At 53.3% G+C, this 20,037-nt stretch overlaps 1 protein-coding gene across 1 annotated transcript in view; it reads left to right on the forward strand.

Annotated features, from left to right (window-relative positions):
* The window catches only part of SLC4A3 (solute carrier family 4 (anion exchanger), member 3), a 27,690-nt gene extending 8,537 nt beyond the window's left edge, over positions 1–19,153 (forward strand). Inside the window, 17 exon segments of the mRNA XM_009694893.1 lie at positions 3,995–4,146; positions 4,788–4,968; positions 5,524–5,659; positions 5,763–5,937; positions 6,352–6,448; positions 8,220–8,404; positions 10,543–10,756; positions 11,074–11,295; positions 11,622–11,770; positions 13,205–13,399; positions 13,847–14,053; positions 14,671–14,760; positions 16,325–16,491; positions 16,881–17,134; positions 17,463–17,632; positions 18,114–18,287; positions 19,076–19,153. Coding sequence (XP_009693195.1) covers positions 3,995–4,146; positions 4,788–4,968; positions 5,524–5,659; positions 5,763–5,937; positions 6,352–6,448; positions 8,220–8,404; positions 10,543–10,756; positions 11,074–11,295; positions 11,622–11,770; positions 13,205–13,399; positions 13,847–14,053; positions 14,671–14,760; positions 16,325–16,491; positions 16,881–17,134; positions 17,463–17,632; positions 18,114–18,287; positions 19,076–19,153 — 2,846 coding nt within the window.
* The last annotated feature ends 884 nt before the right edge of the window (positions 19,154–20,037 follow it).

Raw genomic sequence — 20,037 nt, forward strand, 5'->3', positions numbered from 1 at the left:
CGAAGAACGTCTTTCTGTTCTCCGCATCTGTTTCCGTACCCGCCCGTCCCTTGCAGAGAGCTGGATCTCTGAGCCGTCCTGGGGACTGCGCAGAAACCGGAGCCTCGCTCCCACCTCGCGCAGGGGGTCCTGCCTTGGCAGACGGTGGTAACTCCCAGTTAAAAGGTGGCTTTGTGTGTCACCTTGAGAGCGGCACTGTTCATAGCCATAGCTCTGTGGTGGTTGCCCAAATGTCCTCGTCTGGGTCATGTGTTAATTTTTCAAGGGATTTTAGAAGTGCACAGGGGAGGGTGATGTGTTCCCAGAACTAGCCCACTTACCGGCTTTGCACGCAGGAGTGGGGAGGCAAAGTGCTTGAAACAAGGACTCAGGATGCCTTGGTTCAGCTTCTGGCTCTGGCACAGCCTTTCTGTGTGATCTCAGGCAAAAACACTTAACTTCCTCTGCCTCCCAGTCCCAGCAGCATGTTCTCTTTCTCAGCTGGCCCATCTTTACAAGCCTTTGGAGAAGAAGTGTCTGCCTCTGTGCTTCTGCAGGGACCAGCGAGTAGAGATTTGCTTCTGGCTGGGCCTGCTACTTGTTACTGTAAATTGATAGACAGTATAATAGCAGCAAAGTTCAAAATAGAAACCTGGAGCAAATTGGCTCCATCAGCTGTCCTGAGCTGAAAAAACTGTACATTAAAAGTGTGAGAAAATGCCCCAAGCTCACCTGGGAAAGGATGGCTATTCTTGGGAAGGTAGAACGGGCAGATAGCTTCTGCAAGGTGTGATATGCATCACTTATAAAATGGCGAAGTTTGGCTTGCTAGCAGTTAACACATTCATTGATTGCTACAGCTAATATTGCAGGTGCTTGAAATAGGATGCGCTGTGCAGTCAACTCTTCATTATTTCTGCACAATGAATCCACACTGTGGATTAATCCTGCAGAGAGACAGGGCAGAGGCAGAGGTGGCAGAGAGACCAGAGTCAGTGCTGTGCAGAGCCAGCTCACGTCCAGCCAGTGCCACTTGCCCAGCTATTCGCTCCATGGCAGTACCTCTCCCAGGACCACCTCACATCCAGGAAAAATTTAATAGCTTTTGAGCAGAGTCCTTGTTGGACCTGAGCTGGTCTCCTTGCAGTTCTGTTAGTGTTTGGAGCATGGGGAGTGCTGTGCAGGGACGCCTGGGTGGCAGCAGGGATGAGCTGGGGTCCAGCTGTCCCTATCACATTGAACTCAGCATCAGCCAGGAGAGACTTGGCCTCTGTGCAGGGCAGGGCGGTAGCTTTTTCCAGAAGCCAGCATAGGGTTGTGGCTTACTGTATGTTGATTAGCATTCTGTTTAGTCTAAGTTTAAATATTCCAAGAGATGGGGTTTCGATCTCTTTTTTCTTGCCATAACTTAACCATTGGGGTACATGGGAAGTATGCACCGTCCCTGTTACACCGGGCTAGCAAGTTGCTCTCTGTTAGTCGTACAAATACTCTGATGCATCTTTTTGGGCTTCCTGCTTGTGGATAGAGGGTAATGAAAGCAGGGAAGCGGGAGCTAACGCACGAATTGAAGCCAATCGTCCGCTGAGTTGGACTGGCTAGCACAGGCACTCTGGGGGAGATTTTCACCAGGGCAAAGTCCTATTTCTCGTCTTCAGATTTAAGCTGGTGGAAAAGGAACTTGGTCATCCCAAGAAATCTGACTGTGGAAGCCAACGTGGCAAGAAGATATTCTGGAGGAGACTGTAGGAAATGCTGCGTGGGAGCATCTGTACCCCACCCTTTGGTCTCAGTCCAAGATCCTGTCCTGAGTAAGGACTCCAGACTTAGGTGCTCACTTGAGCTTGACTTTCATTTGGGGGAAGGACCAATCTGATGGGACACAGAAAGGCTCTCTGTAGAGCAGCCTGGAGCACCTCAGCTGGGGTCTGCATGGGACTCCCAAAGCCAGTGGCCTCTTCCTAAATTAAGCCCATGTGTCCACCCTGCTCCTATGAGTTGTCTCCCCCAGCTGGCATCTCAGTGGCCACAAGCACTGCCAAGGGAGAGCAGCAAAGTGGGTCGCTCCTTAGTCTTCTGTAGGGCTCTGGAGGTGTGCCTTCACGGGCTTCCTCTGAGCCTGCAGCGCTCCGGCTCCTGTCCCTGTCAACAAGTGTGGGAGGCACTGGAGATGCTGGCAGGAAACTTGGCTCCTTTAATTTTATCTGTCCTCCAGCCATTTGGTGGCTGAGACTGAACACCTGTGTTCAGAGCTTTCCAGGGCTGTTGCTGAAGAGCTCTGCCTAGGAGGTGGTTGTCACCACAGGGGAGGCTTGCCGTGCTCTGGGTGAGTGCTCTGTCTTGCTGGGCAGAGCTTCCTCCCTGGTCTTCCAGGGACATGGTGAGAATGAGTCCCAGGATTCATGGGAGAATCGGGAGCTGCAGGGATTGGAGCAAAGATGCCAGATACCAAGATCATCTGCCTGGTCAACTGTTTGTTTTATGCACGAACTCACATCGAGTGCAATGAAGTGGCTGCCATGCATGCAGGAACTGAGAAATCCATGCAAAAGTCCAAGGAAGCCCCACATGTGTCCAGCTCCCAGAAATGTTCGTAGTGGTGGGCAGTTATTGGCTCCTGTCGACATTGCAGTGCAGTAAGTGGAGCAGGGAGGAGTCCAGCCGTCAGCGGGACGTGCATCATCAGGGCAGCCAATGGGGGAAAATGCCCTGAGGCTCAGTATTGATTCATTTTATATTTAATTTAGCGACCCAGATTTCCAAGGAGCAAGGCTATGGTATGCCTGGCCTCACGATGGGTGTGTCTTTCCATGCCAGAGATGCACGGATGTTTTCCTGCAACGTCAAAGACCCCACCTGGCCTTCAAACCCAGTGCTTTTTGCTACCTCTCATGCCCCGCAAGCTGCAGGTCTTGAAGCAAAGTACAGAAATGTATGTGGAGACTGAACATTCATCCCAGCCAAGGAAGAGCTGCCCCAGGGAGAAGACCTTGGCTTTGCCTTACAAGCAAGGCCAGTAAGCCTGGAAGAACGAAAGCTGAGCAAAACCTCTGACTCCGTGATCTACCTGGGAGAGTCTGCCCATCCTGGAGCTGGGCTCTGAGGCTTTCCCCATCCCCGTGGGCGGTCTGTGCTGGGGAAGATACACCTACTGTCTCTGGGTAGTGTCCAGGGAAACTACTCTCCATGGCAGGTTGTTGCCCAGGTGCTGTTTCTCTGGCACTGCTAAAGGGACTGGCACGGCTGTGGCCAGGTTTTGGTGGGTGCTGGCTAGCCAACAGCACTGGTAGCTTGGTGGTGGGTCTGTAATGCAGCCTCAACAGCCTCTCTGGAGGCTTTAGGAGGCTTTGATTCAGCCAGGCAAACTCTAACGCAGAACTTTCCGAGGGCATTACAGCAGCACTGCGGATCATCTAGAAACAGCGATAGCTGGCATTAACTCCCCAGCCTCCGTGCCAGCCGCGGTCTGCATTGTTATCCCACAGTCTCATCGCACAATTAAATAAAAGAGTCACTGATATTTCCATATGTCTCCCAGATCAGCAGCTAAATATCCTTCCCCTTCACTGCCCTTTATGTTTGCTGAGCACCAGGCCTTCCTCCAGTGGGAGAAATGAGCCCCAGCCAGGTGCCTGCCTGTGCTGTCTGGGTGCAGAGCTGTGCAGACAAGGCTGCAGGTTGCTTTTTGTTGAGGGATTATGGGGAGGGTTCATGCACCACTTACTGGGGTACCATGAATAAAAGCTTTTGCAACGATGCTCCAGTGTATGCACAGCCTGGGAAGAAGTCTTCTTCTTGAAGGAGTTAGCTCACAGATGTCTGGAAGAGCTGAAAGTAGGCAGAGGAGGCAGGAAGGATCTTCAAAGGTCTGGAGGATGATGGTGAGTGCTCCAGCTGCCAGGGCTTTGCTAGCGTAAGCTAATGAGAGAAGGGTGGGCTTGGATGTGTATCCCTGCCAGACAGTGTGTTTCCAGTAGACGAACTGATGGTATTTTTTCCTTTCCCATGTCTTCAGGCCACCGTTTTGAAGATAACCCTGGTGTGAGGAGGCATCTGATGAAAAAACCATCTCGGAGTCAGATCACCAGGACAAGCAAAAAATTAGCATCGACTCCATCTGTCAAGAAAAAGAAGAAGAAGAAGAAGTTGGATAGAAAGCCCCATGAGGTATCCATGTGCTGTCCTCCCGCACTTGTTTAGAAGCCATATATCAACACTAGAAACAGGCACTTTATAAAGTGATAAAAGTGGTTCAAATATAATTAATTCTTTACATGACCTTGGGGTGACATTTCAAGCTCTTACCTGTCATCATAAGGGCTGAAAAATACACTTTTTTTCAATAAAAGCAGAGATTTCTCTGAAATCACAAAGCTTTGACCATAGGAAAGATGTTAAAAAGTCACAGAAATGATAGTGCTGTTGTGGAAGTTGGCAGCACGGTAATGTCACTATCTCTGGTAAGTGGGGGAAATTTTGGGGGAAACCAAGAAGCCGGCAGAGGACAAAATTGTCACAGTTTGGTAGAAAGGGATGCAACATTGCATCATTCTCTCTCCTCTACCCACACCATCTGTCTTGGAGTTTTCTGGTGCTCCATGTGCTGATAGAAGCTCCTGCCACGCTGCCAGTGATATTTGTCCCGATTGCTTCTTTTCACTAAACCTCTGGTTAACTAAGGCAGGCTTGCTCAGGCGGCACTTTAGATCAAGCAGTACCTCGAGAACAAACCTGAGGCTTTCCCTGTACAGCTGATAGAGCTGTATGCATCAGGGGAAGTCTCATGTCCTTGCTATAATTCACACTAGGTGTTTGTGGAGCTGAATGAGCTGGTGGTGGATAAGAACCAGGAGATGCACTGGAGGGAGACAGCCCGCTGGATCAAGTTTGAGGAGGATGTGGAGGAAGACACAGCAAGGTGGGGGAAGCCCCACGTGGCTTCACTGTCCTTCCGGAGCCTGTTGGAGCTCAGAAAGACGATTGCCCATGGTGAGTCAGGAACTGCAAGCCAGGGTTTGTGTCTTGCTCTGGGACGGGTTTTGCTGGACAGCTTCTGTCACTGTTCGGCACCTCACTGGAGACATGCCAACAGTGTCTGTGTCCAGGCTCCATGCAGGGTCTGTGGAGACCAGACCATCCTGCAGCCTGTTTGCCAGGGTTTGCAGTTAGCCCAAGGGTGCCTGTGTTGGTTCCTTGCTCTGCTTTGCTGCCCTCAGCATATGGCAGCTGCAGCACCCAGCTGTGCCTGGGCCAGCAGGTTCTTGGACCCATCTTTGGTGTGAAAAGGCAAGTTTGGTCGAAGTGGGAGACCAAAACAAGAGGGAGATAGCAGAGCTACCAGTGCATCTCGGAGCTTTTGGGTTCTCTTGGGACAAGGGTTTACAGAGAGGACGTGGGACACCTGGACTTGGGGCATTTCTCAGCTGAGAGAACCTGTACCCCAACCAAAGCCTGGCTCCTGGTGGGACAGCCGTGTCCCCAGAGAGTGCGTGGGGCGGGGGGCATTGCACACTAAGAGCAGGGCTCTTCCCCTCCCGCTGGCAGGTGCCGTCCTCCTCGACCTGGAGCAGACCACTCTGCCCGGCATTGCTCACCTCATGGTGGAGACCATGATCATCTCTGACCAGATCAGGGCAGAAGACCGAGCCAACGTGCTGCGCGCCCTGCTGCTGAAGCACAGGTGGGTGAGATGTGGCTGAGGGCTGCCAAGGCTGGGGGGTTATCTGCAAGCGCCAGGTGGCAAGGGAGGAGGGTCCCCTCATGGCCACCACTCTCCCCCTCAGCCACCCCAATGATGAGAAAGAGGGCTTCTTCCCGAGGAACCACTCCAGCTCCAGCATGAACTCCATCGTGGGGAACCACCACCACAACCACACCACTGACACTTGCGTGCCCCTCATGGGGGAGGAGCGCATTGAGATGGCCGACCCCAAGGCCAATGAGACCGAGTGCAAGGAGGTGAGGGTGACGTGGGGGATTACTGCTCTTTTTCCTTTCCCTGGGGATGGTTGTTGGCTGGCGACAGCCCTTGGCACCCACCTCTGGGCCCCTTCATAGGGCCCTTGTACTTGCAAGGGCTGAGCTCCCCTGGATCACCTGGAGTGCTGGAAATCAGGTTGCTGCATTATGATTTTGGGACCTAATTCTAGCCTCACACTGTACGCAGATGTCTGCTTGAGCATGCAATGGCAGCAACGGCCCTGGCATGTGCAGGGTGGCCTTTGCTCTGAGGGTGCCTTGCCTGTGAAGCAGGGTGTCGGTGGTGCAGCCGAGGCAAGCCCAGCTGCAGATGTGCCAGTGGGTTGCAAGTCTGTGTAGGGAGACCAAGGCATGGGGACTTCGTCCTTACTTGTTTGTATTCTTCCCTGGCAGAAAAACCCACATCTCCATAACTCTGAGGGCCACCGTAAATACCTGAAGCTGATGGAGAAGATCCCTGAAGATGCGGAGGCCACAGTGGTCCTTGTGGGTAAGAGGTGGCATGTAGAGACCCCCAGCACCAAAAGAGACTAGCACAGCTCCTGGTCTCGCCCCAGCTGTCTGTGCCCTCCCTTCTGAGGGGCATTTGGTCATGCAGTACATGTTCCCAAAGTTCAGCTGGAGAGGGAGCCTTGTACGCTCTCTCCTTTGGTGACGGCACACATTTTCTTTGTGGTAAATGTATGGGGTGCCAGGGTAGTTCTTTTCCTAAATTAAGAAAGAGGCTGGTAGACACTGCTGTGGGGAGTTGGGGTCCAACTTAGGGGAGAAGGTCCCGCCAGGCTCACCAGAACATCCAGTTTTACAGCTCAGCAGTGGGTCAGTGGTGCCCGAGGGACTGGTGGCCAGGCCCTGACTGCTATCAGCCCTCACGCTGTCCTCTGACCATGGCTGCCCACCATCTGGCCTCTTCACACCTCGCCGGCACCTGGGCCCTGCCCCTGGCCGGTGTTGGTTGCTGGTTGTGTGTGCCAGGGAGCTTCGAGTTTATGGAAGCAGGGCCTGGCTGGTGGCAAGGTCTTGGGTATCGGCCGTAGTGCTGCCAGGAGATATTTCTCTGTACAAGAGGGCTGTGAGCCGGCCGGCTCGAGCATCAGTGGGCTTGGTGCCTTCTGACCGCAATAGTCCTTCTCGGCACTTTGCTGGCATTAACATCTCAGCAAACATAGCTGCACTACAAGCAAAGTAAATGTCTTTGCCTATCCAGTAGATGAAAAGCTCAGGCAAAGAGGCTTGGCAGCTCAACCAAGCTGTGGCTTAACCACAATGAGGCCAAATCAGCTTCATAAATGCAATTTAAATACTCAGATAACTAAACACTGGTCATTTCTGAGGGCAGGCTGTGTCTTAGGATTTGCTTGGCTGCTCGTATGGCCTGGATTTGCCAGTCTAACACAGAACACAGCTCTTTGCTGGACGCAGATGGCAGAAAGATCAGTAATAATGCCAGAGAAATACAAGTATTCAATAAACATTTGTGTTCAATATGGGAAGGAAGCGGCTGGTGTGCCAGAGGATGCGGGAGTACTTCCCAATCTGTTAGGAACCGAGGAGGCTGCCAAGCATTGACAAGATGTGGACACTGTAAAACAAACTGTGCAGTTTGCACCTATGAGTCTTTAGAGAACAGGCTCATTTTCATCTGAAAAAAAAAGTCTGGGAATATGGGGAACATACGAGAAAAACAGAAGAAAGCTCAGTACTCAAGAAGGGAAGGACAGTGATCCAGTACTTATAGGTTGTTTAACCTGGCATCCTTCTTGGCCAACATAACAGCAGAGCTAATATGGGATTCAATTAATAAAGGGAGCTAAAGGATAAGAATGTAATTATTGCCAAGCAGTGAGGTTTATGGGAAATAGGTCATGTCAAGCAAGCCCGATTTCATTCTTTGATGAGATTAGAAGTTTGTTTGATAAAAGTAACATGTAAAAGACTTCCTTCCATAAGGCAGTGACTTAGTGAAAAACAACCTTCCGATTTAAAGTTAGCCCTTTACAGTGTAAGTAGAGCCCATCTGTAAGAGATTAAGAATGGGCTAACTGGGAAGCTAAAGAAAGTAGCACTGCTTGGGGATGACCAGTGAACAGGGGACTTGGAGCAGTCCTCAGCATGAAGCTCAATGCCGTGTCAGTGGTCTGGAGACAAGTGCAGGACAGCAGACCTCGTGGGAACCCCCAAAATCCCTGTTCCCACTGTTAAAGGTAGCCCAGTACAGCTCACCCCAATGATTAACTGCTCAAAACATTGCTCCCTGGTAGGTTGTGTGCAGTTCCTGGAGCAGCCAACTATGGCCTTTGTCCGACTAAATGAGGCTGTCTTCCTGGAATCTGTCTTGGAGGTCCCGATTCCTGTCAGATTCATCTTTGTGCTGCTGGGACCAAGCCAAGCCAACATGGACTACCATGAAATTGGCCGCTCAATCTCCACCCTCATGTCTGACAAGGTGAGGAGCTGATGGGCGGTGATGCTGACACAGGCAATGGAGCTTCCGTAGCTCCTCAGAAGTCAGTCCTGGGACAAGAGTGCTGAGAGATGCTGTGCGAAGGCCCAGGTGGGGCAGGCAGGCGTGAGCACCTGGGATTTTTTTGAGCAGCCTGGGTCGACCAAGGTAGGGAGGGAAGTGGGAGGAAGTACTCTTCCAGTACAGAGGGAAGAGTAGGACAGACACTTGGCTGGGACAGAGACAGGTAGGCGGGGTGAAGAAAGGAACCATACCTAAAAACAGGAGTAAAGAACTGCCCAAGGTTAGAGGAGTTGCATTCAGTTGGTGTTTCACAAACAGAGGAGGAGAGGCTGAGCAGTGCCTGTGACCATGACGCCTGGCCCAGGCCACACAGACAAAAAGACCCAGCAATGCCTGGGGACTGTTGTCAGGTGTTTGGATGAAGCTTTCTAGCTGAGTCCCGTGGCTGGGGCATTCATGCAGAGGAGCACATCCATGCAGGAGGAGAGATGAGGAGGCAGGAAGGTTTTTCTGCCAAGCATGTGCACTACTAGAAGTCCCCATCTGGCTAGATGGCAGGAAAGTGAAATTCATTATCCTAGTAAGGAATTAAAGGCAAAGAAAAGACAATCTGAGCATGCTGTGTACATCCAGGACGGGAGAATCGGAGGTTCACAGGGTCCTCCTGGCTGGTGCCATGTAACTATAACCAAGTAACAAACCTGGCTGTCCTGCCACCAGTGCACAACTCTCCCTGAACTGGGGACTAAAAGGTCCACTCAGAGCAGGTGGGTTGTGGGCAACAAGGGCTCCCAGCTGAAAGATCCCTTCCAGGGAGTTGCACAGGGCTCAGCTGAGACGATGTTTTCAGCCAGAAGAGGTGAGGTGCCATATTCCAGCTTCAGCACTCTGTTTGTGGGCTGATCTTGCTCATTCGAGCCTCTGCTCCTCTGTCGCTGGAAGAGGGGAGCCAGCTGCCGCAGCCGGGGCTGGCCGTAGCAAGGTTACATGGTGGCTGGCGCCGTGGAGAGAGTACGGTATCACTTACAGTTTGAAGCTGTGGCTCCAGGGAGTCTGTATGCTGCAGGGACCTTAGCTGTCCCCTACCTGCTTTACAGGCTGTTCACTTGTTCATCTTCCTCCAGCCCTTTCTCTGCAGGCACATTCCAGAGGCAATGCAACACTTCTGCCCGTTTGCCAGCACCTCCCTGCCTATCTGCAGCAGTGCTGTCCCCTCATGCTCTCTTTGGAGTCCTTCCTTGTCATCTTGCCCTTGCTGTCAGGAGTATCTCCCCTTTTCTGCCTGGTTTCCCTTGGGTGGCTTGCCTCATGCTGTAGACTCCTATTTTCCCTCCCTCTCCCATGTGGAGACTCCCAAGAGTCTCTTACGCTCCTTGCTCCGATCTTGGTTCTTGTGCTTTATCTGCGGTGCTTTAGGGCTCCACCAGCATCTCCCTCAAATCAAAGCCAGGACCAGACTAGGAGGACATCGGTCTGTTGCAGAGTCCTAATTTTGAGCTGCACAGACAGGGAAGGTCTTTCATCTCTCTGGTGCCTGGCTTCTGGCACGTCTCTGAGCTGGGCTCTGAATGGGAGCCCTGCAGGACCGAGCAATGGCATGCAGAGCTTGTAAGGAGAAGGATCTTGGCCTGATGCAGCCGCAGTGATCTGCTGTGAACAGAGGCACAGGCTGGCCAGGTGTAGCATCAAGCCTAGGGAATGAGAGGCACCAGGCTAGCTGGGAAGCACAGATCTGATTTTAATTGACAGAGAGGTCCTATGAGAGGCAGCTTGTGGTCTGTCAGAGCGTGCAGCTGGCAGAGATGTTGCAGGAGCACAATCCTGAGCAAGAGCCGTGAGGCTTGGGGGAGAAAAGCAGGAGGAAGGAGGTCACTGGAATGGATGGACAGGGAAGGGAGGAGAGAGATGGGATTAGGTGAGGGGCATTGGGTAGAAGGACAAGGAGGAGGGATTCAGGAGTGTGGGTCGCAGCGTGGCAGTAGTGAGACAAGTAGTGGGTCGAGGGAGCGGGATGTTACTGTATGGTCACAGCAAGTGTTGTGTTTCCATGCTGTAGGTAGCTGGATGCAGTCTTGGTCTGAGCCTTCTCCCTCTCTCTTTTTCCCTGCCCCTCCCAGCACTTCCATGAGGCTGCATACATGGCAGATGACCGTCAAGACCTCCTCAACGCAATCAACGAGTTCTTGGACTGCAGCATTGTCATCCCCCCATCAGAGGTGGAGGGGAAAGACTTGCTCAAATCCATTGCCACCTTCCAGAAGTTGCTGCTGAGGAAGAGGAAGGAGAGGGAGCAGAAGTCCATGAAGGAGGGGGCTGTCCAGGAAGCCAAAGGTCTCTCCACTCACATTTGGGCAAAAGAGTTTGTGCCCAGTGCCCTGCGTGCCCCAGTGGGCCCTCCCCTCACAGAGCCTGGCAGAGGGGTGAGCGGGGCCTGGCTCCTGCAGTGGGCAGCGGGGCGGGGGGCAAGGGGAGGCAGGACAGTGGCTGTGGGCAGCTCTGGCAGCTGGGGGCAGTGGGATGTGCAGTTGCAGGGGACCCACCAGGTTAGTGCTGCTGGAGGAAGGTCTCCGTGGGGTATGGGGGAGATGGACAGCCCAAAGGCGGACCTGCGTTCCCCTGCTCAAGCCCTCCCCTCCGTACACCTCCAGAGCTGTGTGAAGTGAAAGCTGAGGAAGAAGAGGAGGAAGCTGAGGACGACCCTTTGAAGCGGACCGGGATATTTTTTGGAGGTCTGGTTCGGGACATAAAGCGCAGGTAACCCAAATACCTAAGTGACATCAGAGACGCCTTGCACAGCCAGTGTCTCGCAGCCGTTCTCTTCATCTACTTTGCTGCTCTCTCTCCTGCCATCACCTTCGGGGGACTCCTAGGTAATGGGCCTGCTTTCTGGTCTGCTCTTTGCACGCTGGGACACTGGCTGTGTCTGTGTGATGCTGTGCTGGGGTGGGCTTCGGTGCTGCTCGCTCGGGGAGAGCGGCAACTCTACTGCTCCCTTGTCCCCTCCCTGCCGCTTGGCCTCTCCAGCCTCGGCTCCCCAGGCTCCCTCTGTGCTCCCTGCCCAACGCAGGGGACCTCTGACTGATGGGACGGGGACCTGCCTCCTCCGTCTGGAGCTGTGTCTGCCGCCTGCCTGCCTGCCTGTGGTGACAGTGCCTGTGTCCGGGCTATAACACTCACACGTTGTTCTCTTTCCCAGGAGAGAAAACTGAGGGTCTCATGGGGGTCTCCGAGCTGATAATCTCCACCTCGGTTTTAGGGATCCTCTTCTCCCTGCTTGGAGCCCAGCCGCTCCTGGTCATTGGCTTCTCAGGGCCTCTGCTGGTGTTTGAAGAAGCTTTTTACAAGGTACATGTGAGGCAGCGTCCATCCTTGGCACCTGCTCGCTCTGCCCTTGCACTGGAGAGGGCAGCCGCATTTCTCAGCTCTCCAAAGGGTCTTTGGTGATGTGGACTCCTTGGGTCCTGCCAGGCTGCCCTCAGCTTGGCCGGGGCTGGCGCTGACTCTGCTGACCCTTTGCAGGTCACGCTGTAGGGACTTCTGCCTCCTGTTGCTGTATCCCATGGGCTTGAGGTGTGACAGTGGTAACAGCACTCCTCTACCAGCTGACTGTGAGGGGAGCATCTTCCCCCAGCTCTGTGCTGCAGCCCATCCTGGCACTATGAGCGCTTATAGCTGTATCCTAAAATACTGGCCCATGATACTTTCTTGTTCGTGGGGCTTCCTTTGAAGACCATTTCACAACTTTGACCTGTGTCCAGGTTTCCTTGTATGGGTACACAACAATGTTCAGTGTACTACCCATCTGGGATGTCCCACATACATTACTCCCTCCTATCAGGATGAGCCCAAGGGTGTGTGCAGAGATATTCTGGCCAACCAGGATGGACATGTTTCTTTCTCAAGTAGCATGACCTCCTCACTGTTAAAAGCATCCCCATGTCACTGTACCTCCAAGCAGTGGGTCTCATCCTTCTCCTTTTTTCTGACTCCTAGCATGTCTGGGCTTTTAAAACATGTTTTTTTCTACAGCTAGATTTTTCACCTTGGTATGTCAAGAGTTTGGAGCTGGTGATGCCATTGCACAGTGGGAATTTCTCTGCTCTCCTGTGACCACACTCCTCACTGACTACTTTTTCTTTGCCCAGTCATTCTGTACAAAGGTGTACCTCTGCCCTGTGAGAAGGCACTGTCTGCGGTGGTACTGAGGAAGGCTGCAAAGGAAGGGATGTGATTTGTGCTGGAAGTAGTTGGGTGTTGCTGTGTGTGGATGAGCAGAGGCAGTGGAGATGGTCTGTTCTGTGGTGACAGCCTGGGGGCTTTTCTCCACACACATACACAGGGCCCTGTCTGGGATCATGCCCCCAATGAGCGTACCCTTTATGTGGCAGGATGGAGCAGGCTGCTCAGGCTCTCCTTTGCAGGGAAGAGGCTTGTGCTGTTGAGTGCATGGAGCAGTGGAGAGCTCTGTTTGAGTAATGGCACCTCCGTGTGGGTGGGATGGGGAGCATCATGCGTGGGATGGCTTCAGCAGAGGGTGAAGGAGGTACTGTTACAAAAACTGGAGTGGTAAAGACCTGCTTGGTGTGAGCTGGCTGCTGTTAATGCAAAGTCTGCAACTTTACCTGTGACTCCAGCCCTGAATTCACTGTCTCTGTGCTGGATGCCCAAGCAGATGTAGATGCTTTTTTCCAGGAGAGTCTTGGTCTTAATGGGGAGCAGATGCAGATGCAGGAGGCAGCCTGACGAGCCGTGAGTAACTCCTTCCCCTTTCCATTTCAGTTCTGCCAGACACAAGGCATTGAGTATCTGACGGGCAGAGTGTGGATTGGTTTGTGGCTCATCGTCTTCATCTTCATTATTGTGGCAGCCGAGGGAAGCTTCTTGGTGCGCTACATCTCGCCCTTCACCCAGGAGATCTTTGCTTTCCTCATCTCCCTCATCTTTATCTACGAGACCTTCTACAAACTGTACAAGGTGAACCTTCCCCAGGGAGATGGGCTGCTGCATCTCTCGATCCCCCAGGAACCTACTGCTTTAGCATACAGGAGGCAGGGGAACAGGGCCAGCTCAGCCACAACTTTCCTAGGTGTTCTGCAGAGCAGTTCTTTGCTGACCTCTCATGCCCCAGCCCAGCTGGCCCCTGTGCCACCACAGAGGCTGGCAGGACAAGCCTTAACATCTGTCTACCCTTCTCTTCCTGCAGGAGGCATTAAAGAGGGGCCACTTTTCTCTCCCCAGCCCTCTCCAGCTGGGTAGGTTGCGAGGCGAGGTGACGGATGCTGGGATTGTCCGCACCCACCATCTACCGCCCTCACCTCTCCAAAGAGCAGGACACCTCCGCTTCCCCCTGCCCCCCGTAGTGGCAGTGCCCCCTGCCCCTCCTTATGGTGACAGTGCCCGCTGCTTCTCTCACCTGCCCAGGTGTTTGCAGAACATCCTCTGCTGAAGTTCTACCCACCGAATGTGCAGAGCGGCCTGAATACCAGCATGCTCTCGGCCGATGCGATGTCACTGGGAATCAGGATGCAGCCCAACACTGCTCTCCTCTCCCTCATCCTCATGCTAGGCACCTTCTTCATTGCCTTCTTTATGCGCAAGTTCAAGAACAGCCGTTTCTTGGGAGGAAAGGTGAGAAGTTTGTGGGACCCAGATGTTCAGGACAAGGGACGTGCCAAACAAATAATGCTTCTTCCTACAGACCTTTGCTCTCCAGAGCATTTGGAGTGTCCCCCAAAGAAACATCAGCAATCCCTTAAATAGCATGCCGAAGGGATGGTAGCCTGACCTGGGCTGCAGACCCGAGCTGGCTGTTGATGGTGGTATCTGCACTGTCCTGCTCCAGTGAGCTTTGCTGAAAAGTCCTCTGGACCTTGGGAAAACTCCTTTGGCTGGATACAAGTCTGTTAAACTAGAACATAAGAGGAAGAGCTTATAACCTGTTCCCTTTGGACATCTCTCTACATGCAGGGCATCTGTGTAATACCTGGACCTCCCTCCGAATAGGGCAGTAGGAGCAATTAGCCAGTCACTTAAGAGTGGCTGAAAGACTGTGTGTGATGTGGGCAGTGGGATGCGCAGCCCTGTGGGTCAAGGCTGGGTTCCCTCGCCCTGCTCATCAGCAGCGCTCAGGTTTGCAGTGGTGCTTGGCCCCTTCTGGGGCTTCACTTTGCCGCAGGCTTCCCGTAACATGGTGGGTGCACAGAGCCGGCCCGTTCCCTTTGCCAGAGAGGGTGTTTGTTCTGCAGGCTCGGCGGATCATCGGAGACTTTGGGATCCCCATCTCCATCCTGGTCATGGTGCTGGTGGATTACACCATCACTGACACATACACGCAGGTAGGTGCCGGTGCCACCCTCAGAGCCCCTCCTGCAGCCCAGCAGTGATCCCTGCGGCACCGTGGGCTGCTCTTGTGCAACGGGGGATTTGTATTTCCTGCCTCTTTGGTCATAACAGCGCAAAGCAAAGAGAGATGCTCCCCTTGTCCTCACTCCCACGCTGAAGGGAAGCTCCAAGGGTCTTGCTGAGACTGAGACCAGAGCTACAGGGGCTGGAGTGCCCTGGTATCCCTCTGGTGTTCCAGCTGTTGGTTGGGGAGGCTTTAGGGAACCGCAGAGATTCAGTGCAGTTAATTCCTTGTTTGTAACTAAAATCTTGCAGTCAACCAACAAGACATAAACACACTGAAGGGGGTGACATATAGAGTGGTTTCAGTGGGGTACTTGTCATGGGTTTAGTACTTAACATATTTATACTGTCCTTCATTATAGGCTACTAAATATTTTGATCACTTTATCTTAAACACAATGATTTCTTTCCCAGTTTATGCACAAACTTAAATGTTATCACACAAACCTATCTCACAGGTTTCCTTCTCCCCCCATTTTTTAGTAGATGTGTAGTTATATCTTTTTGTTTTGGTGTTTTATTTCAACTAACATCGGGGAGAGGGTAAGAGGTAGTTCCTGTTCAGCATGCCAGTTTTTATCAAGACAGCCCAAGGCTTAACGGAATCCAAATGCATTTTTATTCGTTTAAATTTCAATGAAAAATCTGGGTTTATCAGATGGGTTTAATCATGCCCTTTGTTACATCCTTTTCATACCCTTCTACACTTCTATAATTTATATCAAAAGCATTATCATTTCAGTATTAACTCAGCATATGTACAAAGCTTTCTGAGAAAACGGTACTTAGTTACACAGCTTAGCTGAAGTACAAGCATTCCAGGAATATTATTCATACTTATGCTGATTAACATAAATGCAAGTCATAAACTCTCCGTGCAGTGCTCACGCAGGCAGATAGCAAGAATTGCTGTAGAGCAGTGCCGAGCCAAGAGTTCAAATGCTGGTGAACGCAGGGTCAGGACGATATACGTCTAGGAGTCTGTGTGGTCCCTGGTGGGAGAACAAACATGATATTCCCTCTGAATACGATCAGAGTGAGGTCATGTCCAGAGAATGTGGCCACTTCTGGGGTCCACACTGCAAAAACAATACTGAAAAATGTCTCAGAAAAGGCTTGGAAAGTCTGGAAAACTACCTCAGAGAAGGGTGGGCAGTTCGGGACAGTTGATTTGTCCAAGCAGGGGTCAAGGAACATTTTAACCATGGTCTGTAAGCACTGACATTGGGGTGAGGTTCCTGAGGGAAGATATTTCCTTGATCTCTTGGACAAAAACCAAGGGAACTCCCGTGGCTGAAAGGAAATGAGACAGGCCCATGTTAGGGGACTGAAGGGGATTATTCATAAGAAAGTCCTGCTCGGATCAGAGTGGCTGTCCCATCATCTGAGGCGTTCAGACCAGGGAGACCAGGAGGATCAAGGCTAGGCCTGTGTGAGGCTGTGGGCATGTCCGTATCGATGAGTAACTGCTGGGTTTTGTGGCTACACCACCAGAAGCTGAATGTCCCCTCTGGCCTGTCGGTCACATCTCCTCACAAGCGTGGCTGGTTCATTCACCCCATGGGCAGCAGTGGGACCTTTCCAATGTGGATGATGTTTGCCTCTGCCATCCCTGCCCTCCTGGTCTTCATTCTTATCTTCATGGAGACACAGATCACTACGTGAGTACCTTCCCCGCCAACGCCAACCATCACTAAGCCCTGGGCCAGCAAGGCTGGGACGGGTGCTGGTGCCATTCGTGTGGAGATGCGACTGGCATCCCAGTGGGACAGCAAGGGCAGGATCGTGGCTGTTTCAGACTGTACCTTCTTGGGTCCTCCCATCATCTCTTGGCTCACCTCCTGGCATACAGTGTGGTGGAGTCCTTCCTCAGCCAAGCAAAGGAGGAAACCTCTAACCTGAGGTTGCCAGCCACCATCCCTCTCCTCAGCCATCTCCTTGTTGTCCTCATGTGTGCTGTCTCCAGGGAGTGAACATTGTCCCCAGCCGTAGTGCTGTCCCTGGGCACTGAGCTGGGGCTGGCACTGACCTGTGCTTTTTTTCCTTCCAGGCTGATTGTCAGCAAGAAGGAGAGGAAGCTGCTGAAGGGCTCCGGCTTCCACCTGGACCTGCTGCTCATTGGCACTATGGGGGGGCTTTGTGCACTCTTTGGGCTGCCCTGGCTGACCGCGGCGACGGTGCGCTCCGTCACCCACGTCAATGCCCTGACAGTCATGAGCAAGGCCATCGCACCAGGAGAGAAGCCCAAGATCGAGGAGGTGAAGGAGCAGCGTGTGACCGGAGTGCTTATCGCTGCCCTTGTCGGTAAGCCTCTGCTCGGGTGAGGGAGTGAGGGGAGAGGTCAGGGCCAACCACTCGAATCTCCTGACAGCGTCCCTGCCCCACGGGCCAGCCTGCACTCTGTCCACTCGCTGCAGGACTGCCCCCGCCTGCACCCACCTCTCCCCTGGCAGCCTTCGGTATGCCCCGTGGTCATTCTATCCCTCCAACCCTTCCAGCTAGACCCCTCCTGAGCTTCCTTTCCCTTGCACCCCAGGACAGACAGAGAGGAGGCAGGAGAGGGATGGAGGCCAAGGTGCCTTGCAGAGGGGCTGGCATGGGACACAGCATGCCCTGAGCGCTGTCTGTGCAGGTCTGTCCATTGTGATGGGGAACATGCTGCGACAGATCCCGCTGGCTGTGCTCTTCGGCATCTTCCTCTACATGGGGGTTACATCACTCACTGGCATCCAGCTCTACGAGCGGCTGCTCCTGATCTTCATGCCATCCAAGCACCACCCTGACCACATCTATGTTGTCAAGGTGAGTGAAGGCAGGTTGCGGGAAACCAGATAACAAGGAGCAGAGGAAGAAGATGCAGGTGAGGGGAGGATGGTGCTTTGCTAGAGTGATGCTTGGCCTGGTGACCCTCCTTGACTGCAAGTTTGTGCCGAGAAGTAAGAGCAAGCTATGCACAGAGGTGATACAACGCTAGGACAGCATGCTGATAGGCTGCACGCAGGAATGTATTGCCAGGATATTGTATGGACAGACTGCTTATAGGAGTGATGCATTGCTTGAGTGGGTGTAGGGACACTGCACTGCCAGGTGAGTATGCTGCTAGGTTGCACAGAGGCTGATGTGTTACCGAGTTCTGCCTTGCTGAAGAGTACAGGCAGGTAGAGCGTGCAGCAGCGTTTCATGACTGTACTATGCTATGCAGAAGGGTTATGTTTTGCCAGTTGGGTCTTCATTAATCTGTGTGGAAGGATAATGTGTTCTTAGACTGGATTTACCTCCCTAGGTGAAGACCTGGAGAATGAATCTCTTCACCTGCATTCAACTGGCCTGCATTGTGCTGCTCTGGGTGGTGAAATCTACAGTGGCATCCCTGGCCTTCCCCTTCGTCCTGATTATGACAGTGCCATTGCGACGCTTCGTGCTGCCCCGCTTCTTCCATGACAGGGAGCTCAAAGCGGTAAGCAGATAACTGTCCTCACAGTGTAGCTTGCAACACTGGAGCAAGGTTGAGGACATTGGGCAGACTGAAAGCCTGGGAGATCCTGGACCGGCAAAGCCTTGGCTTTCCCTGCTGTTGTCTGGGGGTCTTTGTTGAACAGCAATGGATGGGTGGATGGCTTCCTCAGAGCTTGTAGCCCTGGGAGTGCAGTGTGGGATGGATAGGCACCCTAGGGCAAGGAGACAGAGGATCCTACCATGCAGAGGCCTGGAATAAGGGTTTCCTTTTCCATCCTTCACCCCATCTGTGGCTCATTCATCAAGAAACACCCCATTTCCTCGCTGAGACAGCAGGAAGGACAGCCCAGCAGCACACCAGAGCCTGTGGTTGCTTGGCACAGGAGCATGTAACCGCAATGCTAGGGTGCTGGCAGCTGCTGGAGTGCTGGCAGCTCCTCTGCTGCTGCCAACATCCTGAGCTCCTGTTGGAGAGCAGCCTGGAGCAGCACCCAGAAGTGGGTGCTGACAGCAGGAGAAGAGGGAGGAGCTGCTGTGCTGGACCAAAGCCCCAGTGATGGGGCACTGTCAAACAAGAACATTTATAGGAAAGGGCATCAGGCTGGGGACACATGGACGGGCGTGAGGGGCAAAAAAAGGAGCATGTTGGGAGGGGAAGAAGCAAGAGCTTTACTCTTCCCAGCACAGCCCAGCTGCCTGGCAGGCTGTGCCCTGATCCCTCCGTGCCAGGCTTGACCCTGCGCTGGGGGCGGCTGTGGCCTTCAGAGCCCGATCTCTACCTCTCCCCAGTTGGACTCAGAGGATGCGGAGCCAAATTTTGATGAGGATGGCCGAGATGAGTACAACGAGCTGCACATGCCTGTGTGATCTGGGAGCTGCCCTCCCCGCTCATGGGACAGGCTGCTCACGCCTGCTGATCCCTCCCAAGGACTAACTGGAGACTTGCCGTGAGTCATGCAATCTCTTGCCTGGACCAACAAATGGCTGTTCCATAGCCCCACAGGAGGCAGCCCTGGCTCCTGCTGCCCCATCGCTCACTCAGCAGAGGCTGTGAGTCTCCTCTTGGACCTGGTGGGCTGGGAGATGCCTCTCACATCCCAAAGCTGCATGGGTCCCGAGTGCCCGTGGGTCAGGGGTCTGCCCCCTCCCTGCCGGAGGCAGCCTGTGCCTGGTCTCCAGGCGGGGAAGGGGAGCCATGCCAGCTGGTGCCACTGTGTCCCCCTCCACTACCATGAAGCTTGGATGTCTCAGCACTACATGCCACCGATCAGTCACAGGGATGGGCTGGATGCTGCCTGCGGACAGCCAGTGGGCTTCTCCCAGGCCAGCAGCCTCCTTGCTCGGCTGGCGGATGCCTGGTTCCTGCTCCCTCTGACCCCTTCCAGGAGTGCTCACGCTGGGCCTGTGCCACAGCCCCTGGCCCACGGGGCTGCTGCAGCCTGACAGACAGGCAAGGAGGGACCAGCACCCTGGCCCTGTCCTCCAGACCATCATCTGTCCAGTCACCCTCTCACAGGACTGTTTTCAGCTCTTGCTCGGCATGGGCGAGGCTGTTTGCTTCCTCCCAGTTTTCCCAACCCTCTTCCCAAAGGAAAAGCACACAGGGAGGGGAGGCTGGGGACAAGCAGGTATCCTGAAACCTCGAGTGCCCGACCTCTTGCAGGGATTAAGAGGAGTCCTGTACCATTCTGCACCTCCACCAAGGCTGCAAGGGTAAAAACTCATCACAGGGCTGCATCCCAGTTCCTGAT

Source organism: Cariama cristata, unplaced genomic scaffold (assembly GCF_000690535.1).
Source record: "Cariama cristata isolate BGI_N322 unplaced genomic scaffold, ASM69053v1 scaffold34362, whole genome shotgun sequence".
NCBI lineage: Eukaryota > Metazoa > Chordata > Aves > Cariamiformes > Cariamidae > Cariama > Cariama cristata.